This window comes from Pongo abelii, chromosome 8 (genome assembly GCF_028885655.2).
Source record: "Pongo abelii isolate AG06213 chromosome 8, NHGRI_mPonAbe1-v2.0_pri, whole genome shotgun sequence".
Classification (NCBI taxonomy): domain Eukaryota; kingdom Metazoa; phylum Chordata; class Mammalia; order Primates; family Hominidae; genus Pongo; species Pongo abelii.
In genome coordinates, this window is record NC_071993.2 from 75636484 (window position 1) to 75659004 (window position 22521).

The 22521-nt window shown below is 42.5% G+C and overlaps 1 protein-coding gene across 7 annotated transcripts in view; it reads right to left on the reverse strand.

The window, feature by feature from the left end:
- Positions 1-22521, reverse strand: part of TET1 (tet methylcytosine dioxygenase 1) — a 139121-nt gene that overhangs the window by 84822 nt on the left and 31778 nt on the right. For 2 of the 7 annotated variants that reach the window (XM_002820885.5, XM_024253491.3), the window contains exon 3: positions 15294-15347. In XM_002820885.5, the coding sequence (XP_002820931.4) occupies positions 15294-15347 (54 nt within the window). The other 5 variants (XM_063727369.1, XM_054523358.2, XM_063727368.1 and 2 more) reach the window with 5 other exon arrangements.

A 22521-nucleotide genomic window follows, 5' to 3' on the forward strand; every position in this document is an offset into this window, starting at 1 on the left:
CATCTGAATCACAAGGTATTAGGACAATTGGTGACATCTGAATAGGTTCTGATGAGTAAATTATTATCTGATGAGATAATAGCATTGTATCAATGTTAATTTCCTTATCAGTACATTAGTACATTAGATAATAATAGCATTGTATCAATGTTCATTTCCTTAATTTGATGATTGTACAGTAAGCTAAGTAAGATGTCCTTATTTACAGGAAATACTCTAGTAAGGAGTTTTAAAAACACCATTCTTAGGCCAGACGTGGTGGCTTATGCCTGTAATCCCAGCACTTTGGGAGGCCGAAGCAGGCGGATCACCTGAGGTCGGGAGTTCGAGACCAGCCTGACCAACATAGAGAAACCCCATCTCTACTGAAAATACAAAATTAGCCGGGCATAGGCGTAGTGGCACATGCCTGTAATCCCAGCTACTTGGGAGTCTGAGGCAGGAGAATCACTTGAACCTGGGAGGCGGAGGTTACGGTGAGCTGAGATCGCGCCATTGCACTCCAGCCTGGGCAATAAGAGTGAAACTCCGTCTCAAAAAAAAAATATAAAAATAAAAATAAAAATAAAACAAAAAAAACACCGTTCTTGCCTGGACACAGTGGCTCATGCCTGTAATCCTAGCACTTTGGGAGGCCAAGGCAGGTGGATCATTTGAGGTCAGGAGTTCGTGACCAGCCTGGCCAACATGGAGAAACCCCATCTCTGCTAAAAATACAAAAATTAGCCAGGCATAGTGGTGGGTGCCTGCAGTCCCAGCTACTCGGGAAGCTGAGGCAGGAGAATCGCTTGAACCTGGGAGGTGGAGGTTGCAGTGAGCTGAAATCGTGCCACTGCAATTCAGCCTGGGCAACAGACTGAGAATCCGTCTCAAAAAAAAAAAAAAAAAAGAAAAGAAAAGAAAAGAAACACCATTCTGAAACTTACTCTCAAATAATTCAGGGTAAAAACTATGTGTGGAGAGAGACAGAGAAAAAAAGAAACCTCAGGGTAGGTTATAAGGGAATACTGTGTACTATGCCAGGCTGGGCGCAGTGGCTCAAGCCTGTAATCCCAGCACTTCAGGAGGCCCAGGCGGGTGGATCACGAACGAGGTCAGGAGTTCGAGACCAGCCTGGCCAACATGGTGAAACCATCTCTACTAAAAATACAAAAATTAGCTGGGTGTGGTGGCACACGCCTGTAATCCCAGCTATTCAGGAGGCTGAGGCAAAAGAATTGCTTGAACCCGGGAGAGGGAGGTTGCAGTGAGCCGATATCACACCATGTTGGAGTGCCAACATGGGCAAAAAAGTAATACTCAAAAAAAAAAATGCCGTAAAAAATTTAAATTTTTTATGAAACACACAAGAAAGAAGTGAGAACGGCTGGGTGTGATAGCTCACGTCTGTAAGCCCAGGAGTTTAGGAGGCCAAGGTGGGTGGATTGCTTGAGCTCAGGAGTTTGAGACCAGCCTGGGTAACATGACAAAAAACCCTGTCTCTATAAAATATACAAAAATTAGCCAGGTGTGATGGCATACACCTGTAATCCCAGCTACTCGAGAGGCTCAGGAATGAGAACTACTTGAAACCAGGAGGTGGAGAATGCAGTGAGCACACCTGTAAGTCCCAGCTACTCAGGTGGCTGAGGCACGAGAATCTCTTGAACCTAAGAGGCGAAGGTTAGGTTGCAGTGAGCTGAGATCGTGCCACCGCACTCCACCCTGGATAACAGAGCAAGACTCTTGTCTCAAAAAATTAAGAAGTGAGAAGACAGGATACTTTTTCATTTCAGAATTTAGCAAATCACATTTCTTGGGCAGTGAATTTGACTGAGTTTTTTGAAAAGTCAGGACAGAAAAATACATTTTTTCCTTTCTCCACTTTTGAAGGAAAACACAGTATTTATACTATTTTTTATTTCTGACCATGAATAGCACATAAATTAATCTTCAGTATTTCTCCCTAGAAATTCTATTGAGCAGAAATTAGCTGTTAGACCTTATAGTATAATTGTATCATTTGTGATAATGCATAGCACCTTAGAAAATGTGGCCTAACTAAATCAGCATGGTCAGCATGGTCCTAAGTTGTTTTAGTGAAGTGATCAAATATCACAGGCTTTAAATAAACCCTGGACAGGTGGATTAAATTTCTCATGAAATGTTCCAATCTTCAGTTTAGCTATTTTACACTGTCCATTAAGTGAGAGCATAAACCAGATTTCATGGGTGGAGGGACAAAATTAACATATTGAAATAGCTTCTACTTATCTTAATCAGCAAATAACCTTCAAATAAGGTTCACCAAAATACTTTAACCAGCAATTTTTTTTTTTTTTTTTGAGACGAAGTCTCGCTCTTGTCCCCCAGTGGAGTGCAATGGCGTGATCTCGGCTCACTGCAACCACAGCCTCCCGGGTTCAAGTGATTCTCCTGCCTCAGCCTCCTGAGTAGCTGGGATTACAGGTGCATACCACCATGCCCAGCTAATTTTCTGTACTTTAAGTAGAGACTGGGTTTCACCATGTTGGCTAGGCTGGTCTTGAACTCCTGACCGCAGGTGATCCACCCGTCTCGGCCTCCCAAAGTGCTAGGGATTACAGGCTGAGCCACTGTGCCCGGCCAGCCAGTAGTGTTTTTGTGAGTGCTTCCCCATTACTCTATTATATCATTACTTTTTTTTTCCATGTTGTTTATTCAATGAGCCAATGATTAAGGCATTCTTTTATCTTCAGTCCCTGAAACCACTGGGGTGGATGCAGCAGATCAATTTAATCTCTGAGTTTACCCAATTACATTATTTTTTCCAATCTGCTAATCTCCTGTAATTAGGAACTTTGGACAGTCTCCAACAAAGACTCCAACAGTTAAATAGATTGGACAACCTACCTGAAACTTACTGAAATTTACTGTAAGTTACCCAAATCAATTGACCTTCAAATCAAAAGATTTTGTTACAAAATGGAACAAGTAGTCTATGCAACCATCATCAAAAAGAAAGACTTTTCTGTAAGTTTGGGTTCTTTTAAATGTAACATGTCAGAGAAAAGTTAATCAAATTAAAATAAATGTATTAAATATGTATCTTGATTTGCCATAGCAATTAATTACAGAGACTATCAAGGCTGGACCAATGATTTGAGGAAGTAGTTTTTCCTTTACACCAAGATGCCATTACACAAATTTTGTAGTTCTGACTTAACTAACTGAAGTTAAGCTATAATGTGTATGAATTCAATTATTCATTAAAAAGATAAATGTATTGAGTTGTAAACACAAGATATTCTGTTAGACACTATGCAGAACAAAAAGACGAATACTACTCTACCCTTAAAGGATTTGTAACGATTAATAAAAGCAGCCAGGCATGGTGGGTCATGCCTGTAATTCCAGCACTTTGGGAGTCTGAGGTGGGCAGATCAGTTAAGCTCAAGAGTTCGAGACCAGCCTGGGCAACATGGTGTAAACCTGTCTCTGTGAAAAACACAAAAATTAGCTGGGGGTGGTGGTGTGTACCTGTAGTCCCGCTACTTGGGGGACTGAGGTGGGAGGATCGCTTGAGCCTGAGAGGTGAGGCTACAGTGAGCCGAGATCTCGCCACTGCACTACGGCCTGGGTGACAAAGTGAGACTCTATTTCCTAAACAAAACAAAAACAAAAAAACCCACACATATAGAATAATAAACGCAAATAAAAACTTGAGCAAATTAATAGACTATAAAGGACTTTATTTTGTTTTTTAGTTTTCAAACTGGATCTCAACATGTTGCCCAGGCTGGTCTCAAACTCTGGGGATCAGTGAATTCTCCAAACTTAGCCTCCCACACTGCTGGGATTATAGAATTGGGTCCTAGTACCTGCTGATCACATTAAAACAAAATGACTGGCCGGGCCCGGTGGCTCATGCTGGTAATCTCACCACTTTGGGAGGCTGAGGCTGGTGGATCACCTGAGGTCAGGAGTTCAAGACCAGCCTGGCCAACATGGTGAAACCTTGTCTATACCAAAAATACAAAAATTAGCTGGGTGTGGTGGTATGTGCCTGTCATCCCAGCTAGTCAGGAGGCTGAGACAGGAGAATCACTTGAACCAGGAGGCGGAGGTTGCAGTGAGCCAAGATCGAGCCACTGCACTTCAGCCTCAGTGACAGAGTGAGACTCTGTCAAATAAAAAAAAAAAAGAAAACAACAACAAGATATGCCTCATCCATTGTAAGTAAACTAAAACAGAAGTGACATTTTTAAAAGGAATGAAAAGCCTCTGTTGAATATAGGCTTATATTTCTCAATAAGGCTATCAAGTGAATATACCAAGAGGAAATAATATTATTTTCTTTTCCCCTCCCTCCCTCCCTTCCTTTCTTCCTTCCTTCCTTTCTCCCCTCCCTCCCTCCCTCTCTCTCTCTCCTGCTCTCCCCACCCCCCCACCCCCCGAGCTACTCATGGAGACTGAGGCAGGAGAATCACTTGAACCTAGGAGGCAGAGGTTGTAGTGAGCCGAGATCACACCATTACACTCCAGCCTGGGCAACAGAGCGAGACTCCCTCTCAAAAAAAGAGAAAAGAAAGAAAAGGAAAGAAAAGAAAGAAAGAAAGAAAGGAAGGAAGGAAGGAAAGAAAGAAAGAGAAAGAAAGAAAGAAAAGAAAGAAAGAAAGAAAGAAAGAAAGAAAGAAAGAAAGAAAGAAAGAAAGAAAGAAAGAAAGAAAGAAAGAAAGAAAGAAAAGAGTCTCTGACAATTGGCCTAGGCTGGAGTGCAGTGGCATGACTACAACTCACTGCAGCCTGGAACTCCCAAGCTCAAATGATCCTCCCACCATAGCCTCCTGAGTAACTGGAATGACAGTCATAAGCCACTATGCCCAACCCACTTATTTTTTTCTTGAAGAGACGGAGTCTTGCTATGTTGCCCAGGCTGAAGTACAGTGGCTTTTCACAGGAGCTCTCATAGCATACCACGGTCTTGAGCTCCACAGTTCAAGCAATCCTCTTGCTTTAGACTTCTGAGTAGCTAGGACTACGTGAGTGTGCTACTGCACCTGGCTGAAATCCACATTTTTTGGAAAGGTCACTTTTTTTTTTGAGAAGGAGTCTCGCTCTGTTGCCCAGGCTACAGTGCAGTGGCACAATCTCAGCTCACTGCAACCTCCGCCTCCTCAGGTCAAGCGATTCTCCTACCTCAGCCTCCCGAGTAGCTGGGATTACAGGTGCCCGCCACCATGTCCGGCTAATTTTTGTGTTTAGTAGAGACAGGGTTTCACCATGCTGGCCAGGCCTGTCTCGAACTCCTGACCTCGTGATCCACCACCTTTGGCCTCCCAAAGTGCTGGGATTACAGGCATGAGCCACTGCACCCAGCCTAGTTCACTTCATATTTTTATGAACATAAATTACACCTTTACTTGTAATTATAATCACTATTAAAAAATTACTAGCTGAGCAAGGTAGCTGATGCCTGTAGTGCTAGTACTTTGGGTTTGCTTGAGCCCAGGAGTTTGAGACCAGCCTGGGTAACATGGCAAAACCTCATCTCTACAAAAAATATAAAAATTAGGTGGGTTTGGTGGTGCACACCTATGGTCCCAGCTATTTGGGAGCCTGAAGTAAAAGATCAATTGATCCAGGAGGTCAGGGCTGCAGTGAGCCATGATCACACCACTACACTCTAGCCTGGGTGACCGAGGAAGACCTTGTCAAAAAAAAGTAAAAACAAAAAAACCACAGTATGCCAAGCAGTTCTGAACATTTAACATATTTTTTATTTTTGTGTTTTTTTATCTTTGGAGAAGGAATCTCCCTCTGTCACCCAGGGTGGAGTGCAGTGGGCGATCTCAACTCACTGCAACCTCTGCCCCCTGGGTTCAAGCAATTCTCCCACCTCAGCTTCCCGAGTAGCTGGGACTACAGGCAACCACCACCACACCTGGCTAATTTTTGTTATTTTCTTTTTTTTTAGTAGAGATAGGGTTTCACCATGTTGGCCAGGCTGGTTGAGCTCCTGACCTCAAGTGATCCACCACCTCGGCCTCACAAAGTACTGGGATTACAGGCATAAGTCACCATGCCTGGCCTTTTTTTTTGTTTGTTTTTTGAAGACAGTCTCGCACTGTCACCCAAGCTGGAGTGCAGTGGCGCAATATCGGCTCACTGCAAGCTCCACCTCCCGGGTTCACATCATTCTCTTGCATCAGCCTCCCAACTAGCTGGGACTACAGGTGCCTGCCACCACGCCTGGCTAATTTTTTGTATTTGTAGTAGAGATGGGGTATCACTGTGTTAGCCAGGATGATCTCGATCTCCTGACCTCATGATCCTCCTGTCTCGGCCTCCCACAGTGCTGTGATTATAAGGGTGAGCCACTATGCCCTGCCTTATTTTTTATAAATATATAGAGACGTAGATTTGTCATGTTGCCCAGGCTAGTCTCAAACTCCTGAGCTCAGGCAACCCACTAGCCTTAGCCTCCCAAAGTGCTGGGATTACAGGTATGAGCCACTGTGCCCTGCCTAACATATTTTAAATAATTCACCCAACTCCCAAATAATCCTATGATATGGTGTATATGTATATAAAATATTTAAAAATAAATAAATGAAATATTTTAAAATGCTCTCACATGCTATATATATATAAAATAACCAAACTCCTAGAATAAGTTTATTATTTAATATCTGATTTCCTAGAATTATGAAAATAATCTATGCTTTAATCAAATTCATGTGACATCACTAAATTTTACACATAGATGACAAAAACTTCAGAAGTGCAGAAAAGGAGTTACTATTTAAAACTGTGGGCCAACACTTGAGGAGGCTAAGGCAGGAGGATTTCTTAAGCCCAAAAGTTCAAAATCACCCTGGGCAACACAGGGAAACCTGGTCTCTGCAAAAAAATTTAAAAATAGTCAGGCTTGGCCAGGAGCGGTGGCTCATGCCTGTAATCCCAGCACTTTGGGAGGCCGAGGAGGGCGGATCACCTGAGGTCAGGAGTTCGAGACCAGCCTGACCAACATGGAGAAACCCCGTCTCTACTAAAAATACAAAATTAGCCAGGCATGGTGGCACATGCCTGTAATCCCAGCTACTAGGGAGGGTGAGGCAGGAGAATCACTTGAACCTGGGAGGCGGAGGTTGCAGTGAGCAGAGATCACGCCATTGCACTCCAGCCTGGGCAACAAGAGCGAAACTCCATCTCAAAAAAAAAAAATTAGTCAGGCTTGGTGGCACACACTTGTCATCCTAGGTACTCAGGAGACTGAGGTGGGAAGATCACATGAGCCCAGTAGGTTTTGGCTGCAGTGAGCAGAGCCACTGCACTCCAGCCTAGGTGACAGAGTGAGACCCTGTCATAAAAACATATAAACAAACAAAAAAAACTATGGGCCAGGAACGGTTGCTCATGCCTGTAATTCCAACACTTTTGGAGGCCAAGGCAGGAGGATCGCTTGAATTCAGGAGGTTGAGACCACGCTGGGCAACATTTGAGACCCCTCTTTTATATTAAAAAATATTTTTTTAATTAAAAAATAAATATGGCTGGGCATGTTGGCTCATGCCTGTAATCCCAACACATTGGGAGGCTGAGGCAGGCAGATCACCCGAGGTCAGGAGTTGGTGGCCAGCCTGACCAACATGGTGAAACCCTGTCTCTACTAAAACTACAAAAAATTAGCTGGGCTTGATGGCACATACCTTTAGTCCCAGCTACTCAGGAGCTGAGGCAGGAGAATCACTTGAACCCAGGAGGTGGAGGTTGCAGTGAGCCAAGATCGCACCACTGCACTCCTGCCTGGGTGACAAACCAAGACTCCATCTCAAAAATAAATAAATAGGCTCGGCGTGGTGGCTCACGCCTATAATCCCAGCACTTAGGGAGGCCAAGGCAGGTGGATCACGAGGTCAGGAGTACGAGACCAGCCTGGCTAAGATGGTGAAACACCATCTCTACTGAAAATAAAGAAAATTAGCCGGGCGTGGTGGCGGACGCCTGTAATCCCAGTTACTTGGGAGGTTGAGGTAGGAGAATCGCTTGAACCTGGGAGACGGAGGTTGCAGTGAGCTGAGATCACGCCACTGCACTCCAGCCTGGGCTACAGAGTGAGACTCCATCTCAATAAATAAATAAATAGGACACTGTTGGCTGGACACGGTGGCTCATGCCTATAATCCCAGCACTTTGGGAGGCCAAGGAGGGCGGATCCTGAGGTCAAGAAATTGAGACATCCTGGCCAACATGGTGAAACCCCATCTCTATTAAAAATACAAAAATTAGCTGGGTGTGGTGGTATGCACCTGTAGTCCCAGCTACTCCAGAGGCTGAGGCAGGAGAACTGCTTGAATCCAGGAGAGGGAGGCTGCAGTGAGCTGAGATTGCACCACTGTGCTCCAGCCTGGTGACAGAGCAAGACTCTGTCAAAAAAAAAAAAGATACTGTTACTTCTGTTACCCACATTCTCTTGCATAGGCCATTTTGGTTGGCAAACCTTACCATCAAATCTTTGAAAATGTAAAATATATATTTATATTTATATATATAAACTTATATATATTTATATATTCTATATATAGAGAGAATATATATATTCATATATATATAGAATGACATTGCAAGACATTCCATTATTAAAAATATTTCACTTAAAAATGAATTAAGAAGGCCAGGTGCAGTGGTGCATGCCTGTACTTTGGGAGCCTGAGGCAAATGGATCGCTTTGAGCTCGAGTTCTAGACCAGCCTGGCAAAACCTTGTCTCTACAAAAAATACAAAAATTAGCTGGGCGTGGTGGTGTGTGCCTGTGATCCCAGCTATTTGGGAGGCTGAGGCTACAGAATCTCTTGAACCCAGGAGGCAAAGGTTGCAATGAACCAAGATTGCGCCACTCCACACCAGCCGGGGCAACAGAGTGATACCTGTTTCAAAAAAAAAAAAAAAAAAAAAACTTAAGATGCAAACAAAACTTAAATAAAGTTATTAGTTGGCTCTTTTCATCTGACTTGTGAGAATATATTCTAGTCAGTAAATGGAGAACTATACAGTAAAGAAACTACAACTCAGAAACAGTATGAATCCTGTACTATCAAAACACAAACACGTACCAGATGAGCCTAAGTATTCAAGATACAAGGCATATGTTCTTTTGTGGACTAGGAAGAATTCAAGTCTTTTTTTTTTTTTTAATAGCCTGAATGAAATTTTCCTTAAACCCGTCCAACTCCATTTGGCTTTTATTCACTTTGATTCTCTGTTTGGGATCATTCCTAGAAATCACAGAATGGACATGAGTCTTGAGTCACTGGAAATATACATGCTCCAGTGATAAACGAATGCCTGTGTATGAGCTGGTTTAGTGATAACTCAGCCCTGAAATCCAGTCTGATCTCCGGGCAAAATGCTGTATTACAGTTTTTGGGTATACAAACCAGAAGCCCATGTGTGTCTTTGATTGTGTGAATAAACACTGATGGGTGAGCACACGTCCTTAACGGTTTTTGCCAGTTTATGACAAAATGAGTTCAATAGAGACCATGTGTTGTCATAAAAGTAAATTATTAAATTTCTATGACCTTCCTGTGTTCTGATATTATCTTCTTCCCATTTTTAAAAATTAAAGCTGGTATTCCCTTGTGAATATTTTCAACACCCACACCGAATTTTTTTCCTCACTGGCCCATTACATCCAGAAGTCTGGGATTAGTTGCCTGGGACTATAAGGAACTATCAAAATGAAATGTGTGGTTTTTTTTTTTTTTTTTTTTTTGGTTTTTGGTTTTTTTTCCCCTGAAGGATGGTCAAGCTTAGTATTTGATCTAGTACTTAAATTTGCAACATGTTGCTACAAGTAATAGAATGTTGCATTATAACCGTCTGTTTAAAAACTCTAAAGAAATTACTTTACCAATGATTTATTTTACTAACTGAAACAAAGTTATAGACAAATAAGCAGAAGAAAATCATTAGCAACTATGTTATCTTTCATTTGTAGGGTTTTTTGTTTGTTTGTTTGAGAGGGAGTCTCCCTCTGTCGCCCAGGCTGGAGTGCAGAGGCACAATCTCGGCTGACTGCCACCTCCGCCTTCCAGGTTCAAGTCTCCTGCCTTAGCCTCCCAATTAGCTGCGATTAGCACCTGCCACCACACCTAGCGAATATTTGTATTTTCAGTAGAGACAGGGTTTCACCATGTTGGCCAGGGTGGTCTTGAACCCCTGACCTCAAGTGATCCACTCATTTTGGCCTCTCAAAGTGCTGGGATTACAGACATGAGCCACCGAACCTGGCCTATTTATAGCTTAATAGAATTTTAAAATAAACAACGTAACTCAACTGTATCTAATTTGGTAATTTTAGCAGGGGAGGGTGGCTGTAATCCTAGCTACTAAGGAGAATGAGAAAGGACAATAGTTTGAGCCCAGGAGTTGAAAACCAGCCTGGGCAGCACAGCAAGACCTCAGCTCAACAAACAAACAACAAACAACAAACAAACATAACCAGAGTATAATTTAGTCCTTTTAAACCAGCACTGGTCTAGTATATATAAAAATAATTTATGGGCTAGGCATGGTTGCTCACGCCTGTAATCACAGCATTTTGGGAGGCTGCAGTGGGCAGATCACTTGAGGCCAGGAGTTTGAGACCAGCCTGGCCAGCATGGCAAAACCTCGTCTCTACTAAAAATACAAAAAAATTAGCTGGGTGTGGTGGCACATGTGTGTAATCCCAGTTCTTAGTAGGCTGAGGCAGGAGAATCACTTGAACCCAGGTGGCGGAGGTTGCAGTGAGCCAAGACTGCACCACTGCACTCCAGCCTTAGTGACAGAGTGAGACTCTGTCTCAAATAAGTAAGTAAATAAATTCAATAAAAACAATTTACAAATGATGGGAATGTTAAGTAACTTTCCCTAGATGATGTTTTTCTTCATCATCTCGGCAATTTTTGCTTGTTCCCTCACTGTAACCTCCGCCCCCCGGATTCAAGCGATTCTCCTACTGCAGCCTCCCGAGTAGCTGGGATTACAGGCATGCGCCACCACGCCTGGCTAATTTTGTATTTTTAGTAGAGATGGGGGTTTCTCTATGTTGGTCAGGCTGGTCTCAAACACCCAACCTCAGGTGATCTGCCCGCCTCGGCCTCCCAATGTATTGGGATTACAGGCCTGAGCCACTCGCCTGGCCCCACTTGTTCTTTATCAGCATCATCAAGGAATGAAGGCAAAGAGAAGAGCAAGTCAGTGCTGAACCCTGCAGGAAGATCCCTTAGTTTTCATTTTGCCTTTTTAAAATCTTCCTCTGGAGACACTCTCCTGGTTTAATATCCACTGACATTTCTTTATATTTGTTCACCCAGCTCTTCCAAATACTACTCTAATGATATTTTATAATTAAATAGCTAGAAAATATTCTTTACCAGCCAAAAAGACTATCTAATTACAGAATGTATAAATGCATCCCCTCAAGGATGCTCATGCTTATTTGGAAATAATTTTAGATTTATAGATGAGTTGCAAAAATAGGATAGAGTTCTTATGTACTTTTCAACCATCTTTGCCTAATGTTACCATCTTATGTAATCATGGTTCTAGTACTATTGTTCACCTTACCATACCACCCTTGTGGTCACTAGTCATGCTCAGTATGTTGTTTTCCCTTCCAGGCATATATTCCACCTTCCATAACCCTCTTACACAACCCAGAAGGCTGACCAGCGTGTACTGCATCCAAGGTTTCCCCTTTCACTCTGGCTCCCCATTGGGATCAACCAATCAAAGCAGCAGGAGACTGGAGAGCAGGGCATTTATCCCACACCCACCCCCCACTTGACTCCTTGCAAGAGCATCTCTTTACCAAAGGCTCCATTACCTGGTTGGCACTCACCATCCCCCTTCAGGCCTAGGATTAGTAATAGCTCTGCCTTCATTGGATCTGGATTTCTTCACCATCCTTAGTTCTTTCCTTAACCCTCCCCACACCATTTAAAGTAATTCCTTTGTTAAACTCTGTTCAAACCCCCAATTGACTGTGCTGTCTGATTTTCTCCAGGGACAACGACTAACAATCTAACAAAATTAATATTATCTTAAAATCGACTTTCTTAAAGGGAGTATACACTCCTACTCACCTGCCCCCACCACACACACACAAAGTAAAAGTCATTTATACAAATGTTTCTTCCAAGAGGAATTCCAAACCACGTCACTTAAAAGGCCAAGTTTGTGATTCAAGGACTGGAATTAGACCACACCTCTACCTAGATCAAGAGTCAAGGAAATGCTTGTGTTTCCAATAATAACATTGCTAACAAGATGTCATCTATATATGAAAATAACTAGTGATCACTAATAGGCTTGAATAGGAAGTTGATGCTGAGTTACCCCCACCCACTACTGGTGCACCATTAGCTGATACCCATTCTGGCCTTTAGAGTGCTTTGGCCAGAACTGTCATTTCAGCTACAGGAAGAATCTCTAATCAGGATTTAGATCACTATTTAGTTTTTAATTTTGAAGTACAATAGAATGAATATAGGTATAAATATGGATAATAGTGTTTTTTTGGCAGGGGGAGACAAGGTCTCATTCTGTTCCTGAGGCTGGAGTGCATATAGCCCATGTGATTATAGCTCACTGCAGCCTCCAACTCCTAGGCTCAAGCGATCCTCCCTCCTCAGCCTCCTGAGTAGCTAGGACTAGAAGTGCACACCATTGCACCCAGCTAATTTTTAAATTTTTCATAGAGACAGGATTTTGCTGGGTTTTGCAGGCTAGTCTCAAACTCCTGGCCTCAAGCAATCCTCCTGCCTTGGCCTCCCAAAGTTCTGGGATTACACAGATGAGTCATCATACCTGGTGGATAATAGGTATGTTTTTAAGAGGAGAGGGATATAAGACATTCCAGCCAATTTCAGCCCCACAACTGGATTCAATAGTTATCAGGTTCAGGTCAGTGTAGGATGAAACAAGTCTCAAATTCTATACCCAACTTCTTGAATCAGGTTCTTCACATATCCAACTACTTTCTAATAGATGATGAAAATGAAAAGTCAATCAGGATACCTGCAGCATCCACCCTGACAAAGAGTAAATGATCCAGGAGATTTCAACATCTAAAAGGATAAAGTCAAAGGAAGCAGACTAAATTTCTGGAATGATGCCAAATGTAAAGACAGCAAATTATGATGGAAGACCAAATCATAACCTGTGAGATTCCCATCACTGGTCCCCCAGGTAGCATGCTCTTAGAATGTTGAAGTCCTCACTCATAAAACCTCAAGCTGACAGTTGTATTTCTCTCCCACTCTCCCTCCCAAACACAGGTTTCATTTTCTTATGTCTCCTATAGGATTATATAATATTCTACATTTGCTCTATGAATTCTATACACATCAAGCTAAAATCTGAAAGTTTTTTTTAGCATTTCTACTGTGAAGCAGAGAAACAAAGCTTTCTTTGGATGAGAAAAAAAACTATGTCTAACAGAAAATGTGGAAAACCATTTTTAAATGCCAACATCGGAAATTTTTTTTCCTTTTAGAATATTTTCCTGCTCTTGTACAATAATTGCTAACTATAGAGGAACGTGAGCAACAATTTGGTTCTGCTTGCTGTTGCAGATGAAATGTGGCCACCCACAGGCACTTTTATTCTTTTTCTTTTAAGTCAGAGTCCACTACTGTGATTCCAAAAAGCAACACATGGCATATTTACTTTTTAAATTTATTTCAGGTGACAGGACACTCACAATCTAACAAAATAAACATAGAATTAAATTGCATTCCCAAAGTCCAATTCTACTTCCTAGCCAAGGCAGGGGAAGACATAGATACTAGGCTTGGTCTGTATTAGTTTCTCCACATAGTCTATCCCTTTCTGCTAACCCCCATCCACAACCCCAACAAATGAGAGCCATTTTTAAGGGTAAGACTAAATCTATTTTTCACAAAATGCTTGAGATAGATATAGCCAACACAGAAAGTATAGAAGTAGCTTTTAATGATAAACTTCTATCTTTGTTGGAAGGAAAAGGAATAAATGGGGGTTGATGGATCAACACAAAGAAGAAAAACAGAAAAGGGTTTAATTTACCTTGAGAATAACCATGATTCTATTTGTCCAGGCCCAGTGAAAATTTGTGTCAAGCAATTTCATTCATTTCACAGTGCCTAGCACATTGCTGACTGTGTGGTAAATATTAAATAAATACTTGTTGGTTGATGAAACAAGTACATGAAAACGCTGTATATACACAGGAAGCAGAAACTCAATGTGGTCAGGCGAATTTGAAAGCAGGGCAAGGTTTGGTTCTCCGTGTCAACATTTTCAAGTTACACACTGGGGCAACAAATGAAATAAAATTCTGCCACATTCATAGTTCAACATGTTGTTCCTCTTTGAGTGCTAAAACTTTATATGTCAAAAAGGAAAGCTAGGATTAGGTAAAACTATTTTAAATTAAATGTACACAAAATAATTAAAGACAAGTCATTTTATTGCTTAGTATTTCTTCATGAATTTAAAAGGTGGCTTGCAAAGGTTGCTTACATTTGTAATAGCAATACACCACTTGAAATCTTAAACACATAAGTACCTATTTGCTAGACTAAAGCTAGCCTTGAACTTTTAGTGATGCCATATGCTTTTAAATTAACCCTTCTAAACATTGTACAAATCTCATCACACAGACTGTGAGCTTATAACTGAATTAGGTTACTACTAAATACTCATCAGGCAAACTATAGAAAATAAAGAAAACATGCATATTCTTACGGCTTCATGAAAGCCAAAATTAAAGATGATATTATGAGAATTTGAGATTAAACAACTATAATTTGGCTGTAAGATCTCCATGACTTACATATTAAATTTAATTAAAACGTCTAAGGACCTTTTTCTTTGGAAAAGAATCATACATTTTAAAATAGTCTTTAATGGACAGTCTATTAAAATCACAATGGATCATAGCTGTCAACTTCAAATAGTGCCTTTCTTCTAAAGGGCTTAAGTTTACACACTGGTGCAACACCACAAATGCAGATGCTACAAAGGGAGCTATAAAGAAAAACAAATTTTATTCACAACACTCTGCATACAAACTTTTCTTTCTGTAGACTTGTGTGGAGTTGAAAATAAAGGATGCTAATATGCACATTATGCAGCACATCAAAAAAAAGAGAGAGAAAACACTTTAGTTGAGTGGAAATTCATCCATCTACTGAAAATCTGGGAGAATTCACATATACTGTACTCCAAATATACCCAAGTGCAGAAAAATACTATATGAAATGGAAAAATAATGAAATATTATTTAATCAACAGCTGATTACCTTTAAAACTTTGGGCTTCTTTTCCCTCTGGGGCCTCTTGTTTTCCTTTATAACCTAAAAAAAATCAAATTGCAAAATAAGCCTCTGTTTAAGAAATAAAATTAGCTCCCACATCCCCAAAATTTTTGGCTATTTCTCTGTAAAACTATTTATACCATTTAAAATCATCAACATGTTTGCTAGGCAGAACCTAAAGAGCTTATGTAAAATGTATACTTCAAAAGTCACTAAAAAAAATCTTGCATAAAGATGAAGTAGGGAAATACCCTTTTTTCCCCTTAAAGTCTGTCTTAATTAGCCTCTGCATTCTTCACAGCGAAGCCCACGAGGTAGCCATCTTGCTTGCTTCTGCAGAGGAAGCCTCTACAGTGGAACAGTTCTGCAAACTGCTTTTTGGTATTATTATCATGGTGTTTAAAGGCAGCCCTGGCCTGCCAGCACTGTAGACGTGCTGGGCATGCCTTTTGCAAAAACAGCCCCACAAAGAGTGCAGCCAATGGCAATGCAGAGCTTAGCAACTCCAAAGTGATCTTCTCAGCCTAGCCCTTCCTAGACAAAGGATCTCCTGTGCGGCTCGGCTCTCACCACAGGACACAGGCAGCCACAAGCTGCGACATGGAGTTCGCTGCAGAGGATCTGGTCGCGCCGAAATCACAGGAGGCTTCAGCAAAAACAATGCACACAAATCCCCCAGGTCACCACCACTGGATCGATGGCAGAGCCTTCCTGATTAGTAACCTCTTGGCGGCTCCGAGGGCAGGTCTGCATGGGGGAGGGGTGCGCTGCTCTGCCTCCAATGTACAGGAGACATAACTGAGCCTAGGGGGGCATTTGGGCTTGCTGAAACTCTGGAAGGTATTGTGCATTTTTACTTTATAAGGCAAGGCTAAATATTGGCGATATTTAAGGCAGGGAGGTTATGTGAGGACAGTGTAGGCTCAGCTGTTGGGCTGCGTGTCTCATTCCTTGGGAACCACACCTCTTTGCAGCAGGCGCTTTGCCCAGAAACACAGCAATTTGATTTCTGTCAATAAATGTCCAATGACAATGGCGAATTAAAAAATAACAGTAAAGCCACTGAAAAGGAAAAGGACAGGATGAGGACAAAAAGAGGGGGAGGAGTTTTCAAAATACACTTGCCACTCTGAGTGGCTAGAGAGAAAGGATTTTCTCTCTTGCTCTGGGCGTTTCTGATGACCTTCATTTCCAAATAAAATTTCTCCCCTACGAGAAGGAAAATTCGGACTCATATCTTTGGGACAAAAGGACACCTTTGGCTCTTCTGTCTCCCAAGACCAACTGTCACTGAGCATCTATATCCGCAAACCCGCCAAGCAAGTCCCCACGTGGGGCCGGTCTGCGCACCAGACTCGCGGTCAGACAGAACCACCCACTTCCTAGGGATCGGGACCTGAGCCAGGGGTAGAACAAGCCACCATCTCCCGACACACACCTGGACTGCCCCCACGCCCAGTGGGTGGTAGGCAGTGGGACAGCTGGCACCACAGCTAGCACCTGCCAGACACTGGGAAAGACTGGACCGGGAGCCGTGCCCCCCACGACCCCTCAGCCACCTGGCATTGCAACAGCGGCAACAGAGCAGGGCAGCTGTGGTGAGCTGGCTGGTCTCAAGGTCACTGCCAAAATGCAGTGCAGAGGGCGGTCACAGTCCCATCACAGCCACCTTGACAGCTGCACAGATCTGGGGAAGACAGCCCTAGCTCCAGCCTTGCAGGGCCAAAGTTTCAGCAGCACATTTGGGGGATTGGCAGGAGGGCCTCCCCGGCTGCTCAGCCAAAGATGGGTTTTCCACTTGCAGTTGGATTCAGAACAGATTCCCACAACCAGAAATCAGGAACAGAGTGAGGGCCGGAAGGCCTGCATTTCATCACCCTTAATTCCTAGCCTTTCAGTTTGCCACAAAAGCATGCTTTCCGTGTTGGAACGTGAAGTCCGGCATGCGTTGTTTTTCCACTTTTAAATTACCTCTCACTCACCCACCCCTCACCCACATTTTTAATAAATTCGTGTAAGAAAAAAACTACTGGCCGGGCACGGTGGCTCACGCCTGTAATCCTAACACTTTGGGAGGCCGAGGCAGGAGGATCACCTGAGGTCAGGCGTTTGAGACCAGCCTGGCCAACAGGAAACCCTGTCTCCACTAAAATACAAAAATTAGCTGGGCATGATGGTGGGTGCCTGTAATCCCACCTACTCGGGAGGCTGAGACAGGAGAATCGCTTGAACCCGGGAGACAGTAGCTGCAGTGAGCACCACTGCACTCCAGCCTAGATGGCTGAGTGAGACTCCGTCTCCAAAAAAAAACAAAAAAAGAAAAAAAAACCTAATGAATATGGTGTTCTCAACTCTTCCTTCTACACTTGTAACAAAACCAATGGACTCTGAATTATGCACATCCACCAGTGCAACTTTGAACACACTAAGCCCACACTATAAGAAGCTCTCCGTGAGGAATAAAGCAGCATTGAAACAGGCAGAAAAATAATCAAATACAGTAAGATTTGAAAATAGGTAAAAAATCTTTTAGCTGTACGTCCCATTTTTGGTGATTTTTTTAAAAAATTGTGGTGAAATATACGTAACATAAAATTTATCATTTTAACTTTTTTTTTGGAGATCGAGTTTCACTCTTATCGCCTAGGTGCAATGGCGCGATCTCAGCTCACTGCAACCTCCACCTTCCGGGTTCAAATGATTCTCCTGCCTCAGTCTCCTGAGTAGCTGGGATTACAGGCATGCGCCATCACGCCTGGCTAATTTTTTGCATTTTTTGGTAGAGACGGGGTTTCACCATGTTGGTCAGGCTGGTCTCGGACCCTTGACCTCAGGTGATCCGCCCACCTTGGCCTCCCAAAGTGCTGGGATTACAGGTGTGAGCCACCATGCCCGGCCCATTTATCTATATTTAAGTGTATCATTCAGTGACATTAAGTACACTCACAATTGCTGTGCAACTATCACCTCTCCATTTCCAGAACTTTTTCTTCCTTGTAAAGAGAAACTCCATACCCATTAAACAGTAATTCCTCATTTGCCTTCCCCCAGCCCATACTAATTTCCATTCTACTTTCTGTCTATGAAATGGACTACTCTAAGTACCTCCTATAATTGGAATCGTATAGTATTTTTCATATAGTATTTTTCTTTTCGTTTCTCTTTGCTTCACTTATTAACAGCATAATATTTACAAGGTTCATCCATGTTGTAGAATGTATCAGAATTTCATTCATTTTGAAGGCTGAACAATATTCCTTTGTATGTACATAACACATTTTGTTTTTCTATTATTCTGTTGTTAGACATTTGTACTTTTTGGTGATTACGAATATTACTGCTATGAACATAGGTGTACAAGTAGGTATACAAGTAGTATACACCTCAGAGTAGAATTGCTGAATCATATGATAAGGCTATGTTTAACTTTCTGAGGAACTACCAAATTGTTTACCATAGCAGCTGCACCATTTTACATTCCCATCAGCTATGCACAAGGGTAGCCCTACATTTCTTGAAGTGCCTTGCATTTCAGTTAAACATTATGCCTCTTCTGTTGGATGTTTGAATATAACTTTAAAAAATCAACATTTTTCCAGGTTAATTGTTCAATATTTAGTAAAGTGGTCATGATATATTATGATATAATTGTAAAATTTAAGACGATCAGCCGGGTGTGGTAGCTCACGCCTGTAATCCTAGCTGAGGCAGGTGGATCACTTCAGGTCAGGAGTTCAAGACCAGGCTGGCCAACATGGTGAAACCTCATCTCTACTAAAAATACAAAAATTAGCCAGGAGTGGTGGCGTGCACCTATAGTCCCAACTACTCGGGAGACTGAGGCAGGAGGATCACTTGAACCTGGGAGGTGGAGGTTGCAGTGAGCCGAGATCGTGCCACTGCACTCCAGCCTAGGCAACAGAATGAGACTCGGTCTCAAAAAAAAAAAAACCCTATTAGCTGTGTGATCACTAAATAAAATAAAACGAAATCAGGCTCAGAGGGTTAGGTGTACAGAATATCTATATTGCTGAGAGGTCTGTTTTTTAAAGGCCCAAAAACAGGTGTTTTCACTGTATAGGATACTCATGAAGCCATACAACATTGCACTTGACAACCTAAGCAAACATCAAAGGCCTGTGTGTGCACTCTTCTGTAAAATTAGATAATAAATAAAGCCAAGGCTCATCCTAGCTATATATGAAAGTTAATGAATGTGACCAGAACTAACATTAACTCCAGATATCAAATTGATGCTTCACCACGAAGATCTATACTTGTTTGAACACAGCATAGATCAGGTGTTTCAATTCCTATACTAAGTGATTTGGTGGTCTGAGCTCTGGGCAAGTTTTGATGGGAGCGAATAGTCAGAAATTCTGAGCAGAGGCCAGGTGCAGTGGCTCACATCTGCAATCCAAGCACTTTGAGAGGCCAAGGTTGGAGGATCACTTAAGCCCAGGATTTCAAGGCTAGCCTAAGCTACATAGCGGAGATACATCTCTACAAAGAAAATTAAATATTAGCTATGAAATAATTCAGAGGCCTAAAGAAATAAAAATATCTCAGCTTGTACAGCAGGTTAGAAGTTGACTTGAGTATGTACCATAAGATGTTTATTAATATACAGAAAAAATATGAAAATATATAGAACTTGAGTTGATCCCACTTCTAACCATCTATACAGCTCTCTCTACAAATCCTTTTCATTTTCAGTATCTAACAAAAGACATTTGTAAATATCCTAAAATAACCTTAAAAGAAATGTCTTCTGCTGGGTGTGGTGGCATGTGCCTGTAATCTCAGCTACTCAGGAGCCTGAGGCAGGAGAATCGCTTGAACCCAGGAGGCGGAGTTTGTAGTGAGCTGAGATCGTGCCACTGCACTGCAGCCTGGGCAACAGGGAGAGACTGTCCCCCGCCCCCCCCCAAAAAAAGTATATATATATGTATATATATGTTTTGGCTGGGAGCAGTGGCTCACGCCTGTAATCCCAACACTTTGGGAGGCCATGGCAGGCTGATCACAAGGTTAGGAGCTCAAGACCAGCCTGACCAACATGCTGAAACCCTGTTTCTACCAAATGTACAAAAATTAGCCGGACATGGTGGCGCTTGCCTGTAATCCCAGGTACCTGGGAGGCTGAGGCAAGAGAATTGCTGGAAACCAGCAGGCGGAGTTTGCAGTTAAGCTGAGATCACGCCACTGCACTCCAGCCTGGGTGACGGAATGAGACTACACCTCAAAAAAAAAAAAAGAAAAAAAAAAAAAGAAGCTGTGTATATGTGTGTGTGTGTGCGTGTGTTGTGGCTTCAGGATTAAAATTATGAATAATTCCAAAACTCCACTTCTCTTTCTGGGTATATGCACCTCTGGATTGATAAGAAACTGTAAATACAAACTACCTAGACTAAAACAGCAGCAGCATACTAGGAGGAATCTTCTTCCAAATTAATCTCAGGAGTAATTCACCTTTCCTCAAGACTGAAGACCGAAACACAATTTCCTTCCAATGTGTCCCGCGCTCTCCTCTCCCAAGAAATTCTTTATTTTTCTTCTGATTTTGGGGTCTACAACTTTTGCAGTGATAACTAAAGATATTCCAAGTAACATCTATTATAAACTTCCAATCAATAAGAATAAGTACACATGTACTATGTACCCATAAAAATTAAAAATTTTAAAAAAATTTAAAGAATAAGAAAAAAATGTCTTGTACCTTTCAGAGATTTTTTTTTTTTTTTTTTTGATAGGGTCTCACTCTCTTCCCCAGACTGGAGTGCAATGCTCCAATCATAGCCCACTGCAACCTCGAACTCCTGGGCTCAAGCAATCCTCCCACGTCAGTGTCCCAAATAGGCATGTGCTACCACAACAAGCTAATTTTTTTTTTCTTTTCTTTTCTTTTTTTTTTTTGAGATGGTGTCTTGCACTGTTGCCCAGGCTGGAGTGCAATGGCGGGATCTCTGCTCACTGCAACCTCCGCCTCCCGGGTTCAAGCCATTCTCCTGCCTCAGGCTCCCGACTACCTGGGATTACAGGCACGTGCCACCACGCCTGGCTAATTTTTGTATTTTTAATAGAGATAGGGTTTCACTATGTTGGCCAGGCTGGTCTTAAACTCTGACCTCAAGTGGTCAGCCCACCTCAGCCTCCCAAAGTGCAGGGAGTACAGAGATGAGTCACCGCACCCGTTCTCTCTCATAGATTTAAAAAAGCTAGTTTGGTTTTATTTCCTGTGACACATAGGAACCTGAAAGGCTAACATTGGAGAATCTCCTTGGAAGACTGGGTGGAGTAATAGTCCGGATGTAAGCGGTTGGTCCCCTAGCAGAGCCTTTCCTGCTGGATCTCTCCCTGACCCCTTTCCCTGAGGCTACTCTTGCTCTTCCCCCACTCTCCCAAGGGGCCAGATCTACTGGATTCCTTCCAGCAGTTCTGCTGGTAATAGCTGTTCCTTGATGGCTCTTCTAAAGCAAGAATTGAGGAAAAAGTAGGTAAATAATCTTCAACAGTTACCAACTGAGACAAACTGTTGTTAAGAATGGGGCTGAAATTATTGCCTCTCTCAAATTTCTCAACTCTTCTTTGTACCAACTAGAAACTGAAAGGCCTACTCCCTGTGTCAGTGTCTAGATTCAAAATTTGGACAGAAAAATCCAATAACAGGGCTGGGCATGGTGCCTCATGCCTGTAATCCCAGCACTTTGGGAGGCCAAGGCAGGAGGATCACTTGAGGTCAGGAGTTTGAGACCAGCCTGGCCAACATGGTGGAACCCTGTCTTTACTAAAAATACAAAAATTAGCCAGGCATGGTGGCGCATGCCTGTAGTCCCAGCTAGTCAGGAGGCTGAGGCAGGAGAATCGCTTGAACCCAGTAGGCACAGGTTCCAGTGAGCCGGGATCTTGCAACTGCATTCCAGCCTGGGCAAAAGAGAGAGACTCTGTCTCAAAAAAAAAAAAAAAAAGCTCAGGCGCAGTGGCTCACGCCTGTAATCCCAGCACTTTGGGAGGCCAAGGAAAGCAGGTAGATCGCCTGAGGTCAGGAGTTCGAGACCAGCCAGGCCAGCATAGTGAAACCCTGTCTCTACTAAAAATACAAAAAATTAGCTAGGCGTGGTGGCGGCTGCCTGTAATCCCAGGTACTTGGGAGGCTGAGGCAGGATAATCGCTTGAACCTGAGAGGGAGAGATTGCAGTGAGCCAAGATCACA